Genomic DNA, 14,922 nt, shown 5'->3' with positions numbered 1-14,922 from the left:
GCATTAATTACATCATATACAGTTGTAAATGCAGGAATTACACCAGAGTGGTGCTTTGTAAAAAGACAACAAAGCAGGATGCTATGTGGGACAATTAGCAGTGGCTAAGACACGTGAAAATTCAGGTCTAAAAGCAGACATCATACAAGACAATAGGCAGAGAAAAGGCGATAGGGACTCGTACATTCGCTCACACAGTCATTCGTTTATTTAAATGTTTTATTATATATTTCTTAAAATGTTGAGAAATATAGGTATGACCTTTCCATTATTTTGAAGCAAGATAAGTAGAGGCAACTCTTGCTAGTTTGTAAACATTTCAAAAGAAACTAAAGCTAATTTAATAGCGATGTTCTCTGAAGATCTATTTTAGCATCTTAAAAGAATACACAGGGCATGTGAGGACACTCTTCTTTCAGTCCCCCCCTCTCTGCATTTCAGCTGAAATTCATGCCCTTTTTTATTCCTCTCTTTCTCTGTCTTCCTCCTTTACCCCATCCCCCCATCCCTCTACGCACACTGTCTGGGTGCCCTCACGCTTCACTGCCTGGTGCTGTGGGCGCACTGGGTGTCACTCTGCATCACTCTGCATTAGACTCCACTGTATTTGCTCTGCTCTGCTGTGTGTGTGTGTGCGCGCATGAGAGTCAAATGGCCCAATTGTGCATGCATGTGCAAAATGTGTGTGTCCATCTGTATACGAGAATGCTAAATGCTGTGTGTGTAATGCGTGAATAATATGTGGGTGTGCCTTTGCGGGCCAGTGTGTGTTAATCAGAGCTGATTAATGTATTGTCAGTGGTTGGGATGCAGCTTTAGAGAACAAGGTAGATGAGAGGGTGCAGTTTACTTGATCATGACGCTCACCTTTGGGTTTCTGATCAGAAGCCTGCAAGGAAAGAGAGAGAAATGAAGTTAGGAACTTAATACAACGAGGGTAATGTTTAACAATCATTCAAAACTGTAAATAAATCAAGAGCCTTATGACAAAACCTAGACTTTATTCAACAGGAAAGGGGCTAGCATTACTTAGTAAAATTGATCCAATCTTGTTTCAGTTGTTCAAGGTTTAAAAAATAATAAATCAATTTAAAAAAGCACTAACTGTACACACTAAGCTTTAAGTTCCTGCTGGTAGACTAAAAATTCATATGCACAGCTTCTATAATGGTTGTGTGAACGTGCATCATTTAACTTTCACCTTTTTCTGAGCGATGTCCGTCTTGGTCTTTTCTTCTTGTTTTTTCTTTTTCTTTTCTTCCATCAAATGGTTCTCTTTCTTCTGTCGCTAGCTTCTCTCAGCTGCCCAACAAGAAAAGAAAAAAAGTAAAAGTAATGAGTAAAACATAAAGGAGAAGGGCTAGGTTTCAGCTCAGATATGTCCATTTCTTTTTCCTTATTAAAATTACAGTATTACAATTATGACATTCAGGCACATTCACATTGTCTATGCAAAACAATATTCCACACAAAAATGCATAAATATGTGCACACACACACAGTGCATATACACTTTCAACCCCTTTCCTTTGATCCATGTGTAGCCCAGAGCCAAAGAGCACTCTGTCTGGAAAAACCTTTCCATCCACAATCATCAACCTCATACAAAAATCATGTCAGGCACTTCTGAGAAACACTTTTCCTCATGGTCAAAAAGTGTAAAAGGAGATGGTGGAATGGACGGGTTATGAAAAAGGAAAAAAAAGGCGTGCATGTGAGTTAGAGAGAGAGATAAATACACAGAGAGAGTGAGTGAACAGTAAGAGTGAAGGCCTGTGTAAAACGGCTGGTTTAAATACAGCAGAAAATGGCAAGAAGATAAAAAGGCAAGGGATGAAAAAGAACTGAAAAAAAAAAAAAAACATAAAGGCCAACGGACTAAAAAAAATAGGACACAAGGCCATTTTTCTTTTCTTTTTTTACAAAGTAAGCGGCCGTGAGTCAAACTAGTGAGATAACTAACCCAAGGACCAGGGAAACTAAGTGCTTCTTTTCAGCCTGTATTTCCTTTGGCTCAGCTTTAGTGACAGCTCCTGGAAACGATTAGAGGCATGAGCTGGGCCATAGGGACTGAATGTGTGTGTTCAGTCTTCACTAAGTGCAATGGACACTAATCTATAACACAGCACTATGTCATATCAAATCAATGATACCGCTCTCTAAAATATGCAAATACAATCGATCATCTTCATGCCAGTCTAACAGAATGGTCTATTCTCATTTGCAGGCTATCCTGCAAAGAGTGCATGTACGCACGTGCAAAACCTTCTTTTTATGGGTTGGTGTCTGTTATAACTTGGATAAATTCTTTGGATTGCATGTAATGTATACCAGCTTTTAACATGTGTGTGTGCGATAACAATGGACTCTGTCTCCGCAAATCCTTTTTTTAACAGTGGTTAGTTGATCATTTTGCATAATAATGTTGGACTGTGTTTAGAGTAATAGCTAAATGATGATATCCAAATAAGGTCTGACAAGTCATCGTTAAAAGTAATTCATCAAGCAAACATGTCAAACATTTGCTGGTTCAAGCTTTACATTATTGTGATTTTAAACTGTTAATCTTTTTTTATTTTATTTTATTTCCCTAACTGAGAAGAAAAAAAAAAAAAAAGGCAGATTAATCGATAATTAAAATCATTAGTTGATTAATGTGTACTGTCCCTGACAAGCAAAATAAACACAACATACAAAATGTGCCAACACAGGGCCTGGAAATTAATCAAAATCTGAATGTATGAATGAATCACAACGCTCATAACAGAAGATTAATGAAAGGCCTGCCTCCCACTGTGCTGCCCACTGGCAGGAGGAGGGAGCTGTCAATCAAAAAGACAGGAGAGGCCTCACAGAGACTCCGTGATGGTGGGGTAAGGGAGAGAAAAAAAAAAGAGAGAAAGTAGACAAGGGTTAAACAGACATACAGATGGACAGACGGAGAGATGGAGGAAGAGAGACATTGAACACTCAACAGTAAAGCTGGGTGATATAAAGAAAATCAAATATCACAATATTTTTGACCAAATACATTGACATTGTGGTGATACTGTCGGGTTGACTGTTGGTGCTTTCACAAAATATTTACACAAGGTCTTTGATAAATAATTATCAGTAATTGTGGATATTATGGATAAGTGGGTAAAGGCAAACAACAGAACAGCTAGAACAGTCTGGTAAGTTCAGAAAATGACATCACTCTACTGTAATGCAGCCTTTAAAGCCAGGAAAAGACAACACTTATGTCATATTACGATATCCAAAATGTAAAGCTATCTAGCCATATATATCGATGTCCATACAATATCGATATATTGCCCAGCCCTACTACTCAACAGTGAGTTTAGAGCCAAACCCTGGGGAAGACTGCCAGGCTAGTGGCCATGGCAGCAGGGTAAAATGAAAGCAAGGAGATATCCTTACATTTTTCAGCTCCATCTGGATTTTCTCTTCTTCATTCCCTGTTCCCCCATTTCATCGCTCTCTCCCTCTCTCTCCTACATTCACGGTCCTATTTTTCATACTGAGGAGTCTGTGTGTGTCACTGTGCTACTGTATCTCAGCAGCAAGGGTAAGGCAGCCCTCAGGTAATAAATAGAAGCTCAAATTATGTGTGGGTGTTTGTGTGCATTCAGATAATTATATGCAGTATATGTGCAGTAGTCGTTCTCTGAGCGGAGACACAGTGACAGCATGCAAGCAGAGAAAGGGATGGGAGATATAAGTGGGAAGTGGCTTTTTCCATTAACACTATGTGCTAGATTTTTCTTTCACGATCAGTTGCTACAAGTGACAGAGCCTACAGCTGACGATATCATCCTGGTAGTCTCTCCTTTTACCCCCCAGATAATAAGGGATCTACCCTATCTGGTTACTACGGCTGCTGTCACAGAGGACAAGGGGTACAAATACTACAACATTACCACCACAGCCGCACAACAATATATTTATTAACCATCTAATTTCATAGGTGTCAATACACTATGGAAGGCTTAAAGTTAAATTGTTGTTTTTGATATTTACTGTCATGTTGGAGGCAGCCTAGTAGAAAACCACTTATGTGAAATGTGAGAGAGCGGACAGTTGTCTTTTGAGCTGACATAGTCATGCCAAAGTTAGCTTCCCTCCTGACATCCTTTGCCTCACATATATCCTTACCTACTCTCCCCCTCTCACCCAGTACTGCTGACACCAGCACTGACCCTAGGGTGTCTCGGTTTACCCTCGCTGGCAGTATAACACTGAATTAGGCAAAATATGTCCTGTTTTGAAGTTACTGACCTACACGGCTAGTGTGTCATTCAGTCTACTCTTACATTAAAGGGGCTTAGATCACTTTAGCTAAAATAACCAGTAACTAATATGCTAAAAAAAAAACAAATGCTTCCCAGCAAATGCCAAAATTGTTTTATTACATATTGTGTGTCATCTTAGCTAGCAAGCTGTTCACCAATATGTCCAAAGAGGCACTGTGTATTGTCCAAAGTTGCAAATGTATGCAAAGCTGGCAGATGATTTCAATCTGTTGGTCAAAAATATGCTTCAATGCACACGCTAACAGCTTGTTAAACCACAATATCTCTTTTCCTATTTCTACATGTACAGGGATCCAGACTGGACCAAATTTGAGTGTGCGACTGAATTTTACATTATGAAAAATTCAGTGCGACCAGTAAATTTCTCTCAGTAATACAAAATACATGCAAATCTCTAGAACAGGCACACAGACAAGCCAGGGTCTTTAGAGCCAAAATTACCACCATCCCCTCACATTTATAAAGCAAAGCTATAGGAGATACAACATATGAGGGCCCCATTTTTTCCTCCTCCTCTATCTTAAACCCTAACCTAACCAGTGATCCTACATTGACATAGTGGCTTTTCTTAAGAACACAGAGTTGAGTAGGAAAACATCCCAAGTCTAAGCAAACTGGGCCGCCGGGAAATTGTGAAGAAATCGCATAATGAGGCAGTATCCTCTCTTCCTGTGCTGCACAAAACAGTTCCATATCCTGGGACTATGGGGCTAAGCTATAGAGGAGGCATGACAACAGGAACACACTGTACAGGAATGAAGGGGCTAGAAATTCACAACACACACAAACCCAGTCACATAAAAACACACAGGCTCACACACGGGAAAGCTTGATGTACACAGGCAGGAGTCTGTCTGATGCCTGTCTTTTTCCGCCAGCGATGCAGAGGAGAGGGAGGTGGGAGGACGAGAAGGAGGGATGAGGATGGGGAAAATGAGAGGAAGGGGAAAAAAACAGGCGGAGGATGAAAGCAGACGCAGAGCAACACCAATTAAGAACGACAGCCGGCGGAGAACCAGACGGGGCACAGGGAGAAAGGAGAGAGACTACGCTGGAAGAGGGAAAAGACAGAAAGAATCCTCAATAGAGAAATGGAGGAGTTGGGGAAAAAAAATGAGCGGAGCACTATTGAGGCTGGCAGACAGGAAGACACGGGGGGGGACGAGGGGGAGAAACGGAGAAAAGAGAGGGGTTAGGGGGAAAACCATGCAAGGGTGATAGAAAAAGAGCTACACACTGAGGACTGAAGACTGAGTGAGACAAAGGAAGAGAGACAGAGAGAAATTTAAAAAAAGGGGCTAGGAAAAGGAAAACATGCAGCTTCACGTGTTCTGAAAAAGGCTGTCAGATCAACCACAGACACAACACCAATCACAAAGGAAAGAAGGAAGAAGAAGAGGAGAGGCTTTCCTCTCTCAAAAAAAAAAAAAAAAAAAAAAAAAAAAGTAATATGATCAGGTTGTGGCTACAGAATGTGGTAAATCCACACTTCACCAACATTCCCATTCAGCCAGCAAGCCATCCATTCCTGTGGCATCAGAGAAGCCGTATTACATGGAACATTATCATAGACAGCCCTTTTCCTGGGTAATAATTCCTCAAAACCTGCTACAGACCTCAACTTCTCTCCAAAAATGTGTGTGGGTGTGCATTTGTGTTCACTCGACCCGAATGGCTTGGGGAAAACAAGCTTGTAAATTCCACAGTTGATAAGCAGCAATAACAATGTTGTTGTGTGTGTTTTCATCCCTCAACCACACTGACAGTCTCACTGGCTGCTAGGTTTGTAAGCATTCGGGGGATACCAGTTTTGCCTTCAGCAGGTGGAGAGAGAGTGGCCTGTAAAGATATACAGCACACTGTATTGCTACTAGACTGCACTTGCTCAATGAACTGTCTTGAAATAGTCCTGGTTGTTGGAGTCTGTAGAGGAGGGACTGATTGAGGGCAAACGGGTGGGTGGAGAGCGGCGATGAAGGACGACGCAGATGGAGAAAGAAAGTCAAAGAATCACTTATAAATAACAGCTTTGAGGTTTGCCTCCAGAAAATTAGCTCTCATTGTCTTGGCTGCTTCCTCTGCCAAGTCGATATGAAACTTTAACACAGTGGCAGCTCATTAAATAGGAAAACAGCACAATGCACAAGACCAAGCAGGCCTGCTCCCTGCCAGCACCACAGCTAAAGCGTATTGAATTAAAGAAGAAGCTGTCAGGCCGAGTGTGTTGGTGTATGCGTTTGTCTTTACTTACGACTGCTTTGTGTTTTATGAGAATAAGTGGTTGTGCCTGCTCTGCATATTTTGCGTATTTGTTTTAATCTGTGTGCCTGCCTGGCAGCTTAGAGGCTGTGAGGTGACTCCCTGTCTAAAAGGTCTGGATAGTTAGCCTATGAGGTGCTATTAGCATTAATACATGCCTGACCTCACACAATTAACCTTAAGCAGGAGTTCCTCAAAGTTTTTTACTGAGCACCTCTAAACGTACACTGGCATTTATTAATTAGCCTAAGTTTTTTACGATGACCACAGAAAGCACTGCTTGGCTGTTAGCGATTCAAACTGTAGTTTAGATCAATCAAATAATAAATGTTATGTATCCCATTTCTTACATTGATTGATATATTCACTATACTACATTTTACAAAAAGCATCAATGGCTTTCTGTTGATGTCAACATGTTATTAAAGCAATGTAGTGTAGGAAACAGGTCTATCCAGGTTTACAAAAGAGTGTGACTGCTGTCTTTTATGCATCCCTTAACTGATGTTTGGGACATGAGTAGGGACAGAGAATGTCTTTAACTTGTTTCAAATGCTTCACTGAAACCACCAAACTGTCAAAATCAGAAGAGTCAAACTAAATCAAAAGAACTACACTCACGATGCATGCTAAGATAAATGAGCTAATCGGCTGGGCTATACACCCCTCAAGGTTACTTTGACTTAGCCGCCATGTACAAAATGTCAGTAGACAATTCCCTGGCTGTCAACAGTGTAAGCAATAACAGACTCTGAAAGAGAGACAGAAAATAAGTGACATGCTTAGTTGTGGGAACAGAGCCCCTCTCATGTTAGGAGGACAGAGATGAGGACAAGAACAAGCAGGGAGAGAGATGTAAGAGACAGACCCCACTGTAATGTTTCTATCTTGAGTAAAAAATAGCTAGTTTTATGTCACTGAACTTCTGAGAATGGGCATCCTGAGATCTACACTCAATATCTCCAGTTACATCCTGCAGATGTGCATTGCAGCTCATGAAAAAACACAGAATACTACAAATGTAAGCCTAAGGCTAACTCTGGTACAATGCATCAAATGGCAACAATACATGTTAAAAATTGTACATGGTCCCTAACAAATAAAATGAATTACAAAAATAAAATAAAAAAATACTACAGCAATTTCTGTATCAAAACATTAGTAAACAATATGTTTTGCCAAAATTATTTAGTATCCTCAAATACTCTGGATTATGCCTGAATTAATATGAATTAGGCTATGCCAAACTCTGTTGTTAAAATGCAATCTGCCCAGAAGAAATTCTATTTTGTAATTTAACAACTACAAGAAATGTTTTGTTGATACTTTTTCAGCAGTTAAAGCCCTTACAAATGTGCTTTAACAATCCACATACACAAAGTGAAAGTAAACACTTGAACTTCATTGACTGCACCTAAATTGATTAAGGCGACAAAACATTCTAGACAGCAAACAAATGACCTGAGCTTACTATTCTAGGCCATGGCCTCAGCACAGAGGAAAGCAGAGCATGCTAGTGCCATTTACATAGACATAACTGAAGACTTTGGAAGTGCTCTAGGGCCTAAGTCCTTTTGCATAAGGAGTAAGGCTGTCTAATGTCGGTTTGGAGCATGAAAAAGGGAACACTGTAGGTTGGATGTCCTGCATATTCTCTGTCATCTTCCATGTGTTGGCCCTCTCCTTCTCTCCACGTCTCTCCAATTAGCCGACATGGAGCAGAGGGAGGGAAGATGGCCCCCACCAAACCTCGGCACATTGAACATTCCCCTGGACCACTGCCAAGACTCACAGGCAGCAGCTCGCAGGTTTCAGCTCTGCTTCCCCCATCCCCCTGCTTCCATCACAGGCTGGCTTACCCCTGCTGGGCCCCCCAAGCTCTGCCCCCTCCATTGGCACACAAGTTGGACAAAAAGGTGGGGGTTACACAGACCCCCAAACCACCCAAACACCCATAGAACTATTTGGTTGCTACTCTCCCATACGTCTTTAATGCAAAAGCCCTGTGTATGATAGAGTAATGTACAGGAGGTTAACCTGTGTTTGTAGATACCTGGTTTCACACGGGACTGAAACTATGCTTTAAACCTGCCCATGAAAAGCTAAGCATTATTTTACCATATTGGCCTAAAAAGTGAATGCAGCTTACTCTTACACATTTGCTATCAGGAAGTGTCAAATTTAGGGCTGGGAGATAAGCAGACAAGATTGTGACTATCATAACATGAGATCACTGTCTCGTACCAAATCAGATTAGTGGGTGAGACCATGCAGACCCAGGCTGCATAAACCATGAAGACCCAGACACCAATCGTGTACACCACAAATAGAAAGACAAATCACACCCCTCACAGAAAATGTCAGTGTGGACACTTGGAAGTGTTAATGACAGACTGATACCGTTTGATTTCAGGGTGATGTCTATCCAACTAAGGGTACTCCCTATAGTTATTACTGCCAAAACCACAGTCAACATACACTCCCCCACCTCTCACACACATACACAAACACTCCTCATATAGTACAATGGCCACACCAAACACACCTGCCTGGCAAGTCTCAATATCCCCCCCCGCCCCGACTTCAATATAGCCGTCCATGCAGCAGAGGAAGAGGGTAATGGATTTTGGCAGCCTCCCATTGAATCCAGCTGATTCTACTGTCAACGCCTCCCTACTGCAGCAGCACCCTGCGGCAATGTTAAGCACGCTATCTATCAGGATTGTGCCAGTTGTTTGAAAAGCCTCATAATCACAGGCTCAGTAACTACCACAGACAGACAGACCTGGGCTAAGGTCAATGACGGGGGAAAGGGATAGACAACCCAAGCCACTTTTCCAAAGCACGACTAAGTGGGATTTACTAGAGCAAACACAAAATGTCTGACGAGGGATAGAAATAACTTTTTGTTTAGCCTATTTTAATTGCAGTCTCCAGAGAAAATAGACTAACTACTGTACAGAAATAAAATCCAAAAAGAAAAAAAATGTGTATGGGGGGATACAGTGACATACAACCAGCAGGCCCATTCCCATTACATTTGGACCTGTAGTGGAAACCAGGCTAATGACAGCAACTAGTGCAGGTTTTGTCTGTAAAGGGTCAAACAAGGGAAAGCAAGCTTTAATTTTCCTTTCAAACAAATGACCCAGCCTCCTCTGTGATAAGGAGCTGCAGATTGAGTTACTGCCAGAGTTTGTCCTCATGGCTTTGTTATAATACACTCTAATCAAAACGATGTCTTAATGCCAACAGCCTACAGCCTGGTCCGATCCAGAGCCAACATTGGTTATGGGTTTCCTGCAAGTGAGCAGCCAAAATGGCAAAAGTATAAGCAATATAACCAATTGAGTGTGGGACCCAGTGAGAGACCGAATTTCTCATTTTGGGTCTTGTTGCACTGGGAAAGAACCAATTATACACCTCAAGATTGAGATAATGTAGAGTTCTGCAACTTCTGTGTCTAGATTTGCAGATGTTGGCATTCATTGATAGACATGTTTTGGCTTGGAGATAACCCCAGTGCTGGTGACCTCACACCTATACACCCACACACACACCCACACCCACACCCACACCCACACACACACACCATTTGCCCTAGTGCCCGCCAGATGAGCCACCTGCTGTGGATGTAGTGGTAACTATGGTGCTAAAGCAGTTATGTCTGGGACAGGTAAGCCTAACTGTATGATATTTAAGAAAACTAGCTCAGACTAGGACTCCCTCCTTCTCTTTCCAGGCTTTAGGTCTTTCTTTTCTCCCTATTCACTTGTTTTACATACACACCGGAGGGGCCCCTGCAACATCTTTTCACAGCCAACCCCTTACTGCATGCTCTTTAGCTTTTTGGAAAGATGGGCGTGCACACTGAGAGGAGGAGGACCCTTGACCCCGGGTAAGAACAGGGCTCTGTGTGTGTCGGTCTGTTACTCAGCTGGGTGTCTAGGGTATGCAGGAGGCAGCTCACGACCTGAACAACTGCAAGGCATTTACCAACTGCCGGAGCTTTGAGCTTGACACAAATGGTCACACACTCCCATGGCAAAAAAAAAAGACAGGTATTCCACGTGTGTATTCACTGGCTGATTCAGACACAAACACACAACACTTGCGACAACATACTGACATTCCAACACATGGCACAGACATACACACAAACGGGCATGAATGCATACACACAATGTGAATGTACCGTACACACAAATAAATGCCTGAACAGTCTCCCTATCCGATTGCAAATGTATGTGTGCCACTGCTGCTCGCTCTCAGTTTTTTCAAAATTCATTTGTGACGATATAAGACAGTGGTGACAGAGATGTGTGTGTGTGTGTGGGGGGTAAAATTGAACGGGAAATTATGTACTTCAATTAAGACATGCGGAGGAGATATTAAAAGCTATACTCCAGTGCCTGGGGACACGATGAAGGAAGGGGGGATGCAATGGAAGGCGACAGTTCAATCAGTATCTCCGGCTTTCTTACCGAGCCGGGGAGGGGTGGGGGGTGGAGGAAAGGAGGGAAGAGAGACAGGACAGCTATGTTTAATAACGTACTTGGAAATATTACAGTGGAATGTACAATAGTGTGCAAGATACAGGATGTGATACAGCTACGGAATGAACCAAAGACTAAAGAGTGACAACAGAACAATCCGGATAAAATGTAAGAACGTGTCACACTAAGAAAACGCTGCAGCTTCAATGTGCAAGCACAAAACAATACAGTGCTGTCATAATAGGTTCTACTCTGTCAATGACCTACCATTAGATAGTACTGTGTGATAAAAAAAAAAGGCAAAGTAATTGTCTTTGTCAGTTTAAAAAACCATCAAATTGCACACTCCCATGTACTGAGTGGGTTCCAGTCCACTTAGCCAATCATTTAAGAGCTATGATATAACACAAAAGTTCCCAACAGTTTCTGCCATTTTCCAGCCCCTACAAAATAAGCACATACTAAATTTAGTAATCACCTTCATTATTAATATCCGAACGCTTCCCATGGGAGAATACCTCTGATTTTGTAGGTTTTTTTCTCATCTATCCAACAACAAAAAAGCACTATTCCTAATTTTGCAGGGGACCCCCTTCAAAAACCCTTTGGGTTTGGCTGCTCGCCAGGAAGAAATCCATATAATAACCCAGTCTTATTTCTGAGGACAGACACGATTGATGTTGTGAAGAAATCGTTAACTGTGACCCCACAAATAACCACAGATAATTGTAAATGGGTGTTTTAATGATGTGGAACTTGACATTGCTTGCTGTGACGTCGCAGTTGTAACTGGGCTGAATAGAGCAATGAAAAATAATGTTGCGATAAACAGTAGTTATTTTGCTTATTTATTTGACATTGCAGCTAGCTTCTCTCCACTTTCCCCTAGCTCCTAAGATTTCGATTTTTAAACACATTCATCGATTTATCACATAAGAAAAACGTTATTCATTTGAAACTTACCTTGCGTTAACCACAGCTTTGGCAGCTTTCAGTGAAGAGTCGGTGCATGTCAGAAAATAATACGCAGAAAAGCATTCTCCGATGTCTTTTCTGAAGTTACCCGTAAAGAGATGGAGCAGAGATTCAGTCGCAATTAAAGTCAGATTTGGCAGATAAGCCGACTACTGCTGCTGAAGCAGCTTGGTGATACCGAGGTAAACAACGGCTACTCAGCCAGATATACACACAGCAAGTACGGTAATTTATACTTTGAGCAAAGAAAACGTACAATATTCCATGAAATTACACTAGCCGAAAAACAGTTTGTTAAAACGTCACGATATACAGGGGGGCGGGGAGGGGAACGAAGCACCACTAACAACAAAAACAAAACAAAAAAATAACGCGAATAAAATGACTTTTAAAAGCAGCTAAATAATGCAAGCTGACGTTAGCTGGTTGACGTTGTAAGTCGTCGATCGTTGCGAGGTTTTGCAAAAGGGGGGAATCCGGCAGTTTTCGTTAAAAATCGCCGATGAGTTCTCGCGCATAAGAACAAGCCGACGGCCGTCAGCCAGCCAGCCAACTTGTTTTAAAGTGCAAAATAAATATTTTTGTTTAGGTCGCCAGCTGGACGACTAGCAACGGGCTGGCTACCGCGAATGCAAAGTGAGAAACGACTCCTGGGAAATACATTCTGTGTGGATACAGACAGCGGAGCGGACAGTCATGGTAGGCGTTCAGTGATCTCTCGTTGACAGTGGTCTCGCAGCCATTTTGTTCAAACTAACAACACTGCAGTCGCTCTCCTCCTCCCAGGGAGCAGACAGACCAGGAAGTGGCTCCAGAAACGTCACTCCCAACCAACCAAAACACCAGACGCCAACTCCGCCTGCCGCTCTCCGGCCCGCCCTCCCCCGTTTGCCAAACCTCCAAGCGGCTACACAGAGGATGGACAGGCAATTTCCAAAGCAATTGCTGAAGCGTGCAGCCAATACTGTGAGCTTAAAAAAGAAACACATGTGACTCTGTTATGGATTTTGGGAGGTTGATATTGTAAAGATAGAAAGTACCACCTCTGGCTCCGAGTAGCTATACTTTATATAATATAATAAGATGCCATACTTCCTGTGACTCGTGACCAAAATAGTGCAAAAGAGACGCAAATAGATGAGTCGTAAAAGTCTACAAGCAATTTGGAACTTGCATCAAGAACTTTATTTAGCAGGCTCAAATGTCTCTTAAAGGGCCCACCCCAAGTTTCTCTACCCAAGATGACCTCTGTCAGGAATCTCTTGATCACATGATGTTCAGAAACATAGGGCGATAATTCCAGGCTATTCCCAACATGATGGATGAGGTCGCCCTCGTGCCCCCTGAACCACATCTGCAGCCGTCTCAGAGAAAGAAAATGCGGCCCCTGTTCATTCTCTGCACTCCTTTCTTATGGAAATGACTGCTCCATGCACAGACAAACAAACACACACACACACACACACACACACACACACACACACACAGTGAGGTGGGAATAGGTCAAGGCTGCAGTCCACAAAGGGGAAGGCTGACCAGTAAGAGAGAGTTCTCAGCAAAGCTCTGATCTGAGCTCCTATACATCACTGGGAGAGACTGCTAATAATGAGAAAGCCAGGGGCCCTGGCCAAAACTTTTTTTCCCTCCTTTTCAAGGCAATATGCCCAGAGCTATTAAAATAGCAAGCTCCATCTGAATGGAGAAAGCAGATGTTCCATACTCTGGGTTAAGAGAGGTGAGAGCAGAAGGCAATGCCTTCAGAAATGCCTGAAGGGATATGTAGTTCACTGCAGATCACAGACTATTAAACCGCAGATATTTGCTGTTTGTTCATGCCACCTAATTAAATTGTGTTCCGTGTAAGCATTTTGAATGTGCCGACTTAAAGCATCAGTGCAGACATGCGCATGTATTTATGTGTATATAAGTGTGAGTACATCCTTACTTCTGTACATCTACTCTCCAGCTCATCACAGCTATTCTGAGATGTTTCTTTGACTCCACCAATTTCCACAATTGCTTTCACATTTAAGCAGACTGCTGACAGAAGCGAGCCAATGGGAAATGTCTGCCTGGCATTCTGGAAACAGGAATACATAATAATAGGAAACAGTCCAGACACAAGCTGTAGGACTGCAGCAAAGGCAATCGCTCACTCCTTCCCCTCTCAGACAATACACTTCTCCTCCTTTCACCATTCTCTTTTTCTCTTCTCATCATTTTTTTTCAGTGCGCTCTTCTGCCTTTAGTTTTAATCCTACTCCAATCATGAGCCGCGTTCCGCATATGGTTTTAATTTAAAGCTTGCCGCCAGATTGTGGATATGCATACACCAAACCATAGATACTTATGCATACCATACACACACTCACTTTATTCTCACATCACAAGTACACACACTTGTATGTTACGTGGCTACATGTATATTTAATGCATGTGCTCTGAGGCTACATTTTATCATTTTAAAATGTTTCCCATGAGAAAAAGTAACTCCATCCAGAAACAATAATAATCACACAATAATCACATAAGGCAGACACATGACCAGACAAATTACATAAAAGGAATCCAAACAGGCTATATCTTTTGCTTTAGAAGTCAAAATATATTCCATAGTTTATGCCAGACCAGCTGAATTTATAGGATCATCAAAGGAATTTTCATTTCTTTTTTAAATACAAAGGCTCTATTCAAATGCTTAACATTTCATCTTGTGGAATTAACCAGAAAAACATGATCTGAGGGGTAGCCAAACATTTCATGACAGCACTGAATCCAAAAGCAGATCTTAGTTTAAACCCTAATTCCCCAGACACTGAATTCTAGAAGAAGACATTCATAGTTTGCTGTGTGATGCAGAATGACTGATGAGTTGG

The 14,922-nt window shown here is 42.0% G+C and overlaps 1 protein-coding gene across 1 annotated transcript in view; it reads right to left on the bottom strand.

Annotated features, from left to right (window-relative positions):
• Positions 1–12,790, bottom strand: part of tnrc6c2 (trinucleotide repeat containing adaptor 6C2) — a 55,740-nt gene extending 42,950 nt beyond the window's left edge. Inside the window, exons 1-3 of the mRNA XM_028595972.1 lie at positions 12,035–12,790; positions 1,202–1,302; positions 868–889 (exon numbers count right to left, since the gene is read on the bottom strand). Of these exons, the coding sequence (XP_028451773.1) occupies positions 868–889; positions 1,202–1,264 (85 nt within the window). The 5' untranslated portion in view covers positions 1,265–1,302; positions 12,035–12,790. The remainder of the gene's footprint in view (positions 1–867; positions 890–1,201; positions 1,303–12,034) is intronic.
• Positions 12,791–14,922: the final 2,132 nt, after the last annotated feature.

The sequence above is a fragment of the Perca flavescens genome, chromosome 2 (assembly GCF_004354835.1).
Source record: "Perca flavescens isolate YP-PL-M2 chromosome 2, PFLA_1.0, whole genome shotgun sequence".
Classification (NCBI taxonomy): domain Eukaryota; kingdom Metazoa; phylum Chordata; class Actinopteri; order Perciformes; family Percidae; genus Perca; species Perca flavescens.
The sequence above is the reverse complement of the archived record's forward strand: the minus strand, read 5'-3'. Positions and strand labels throughout refer to the sequence as shown.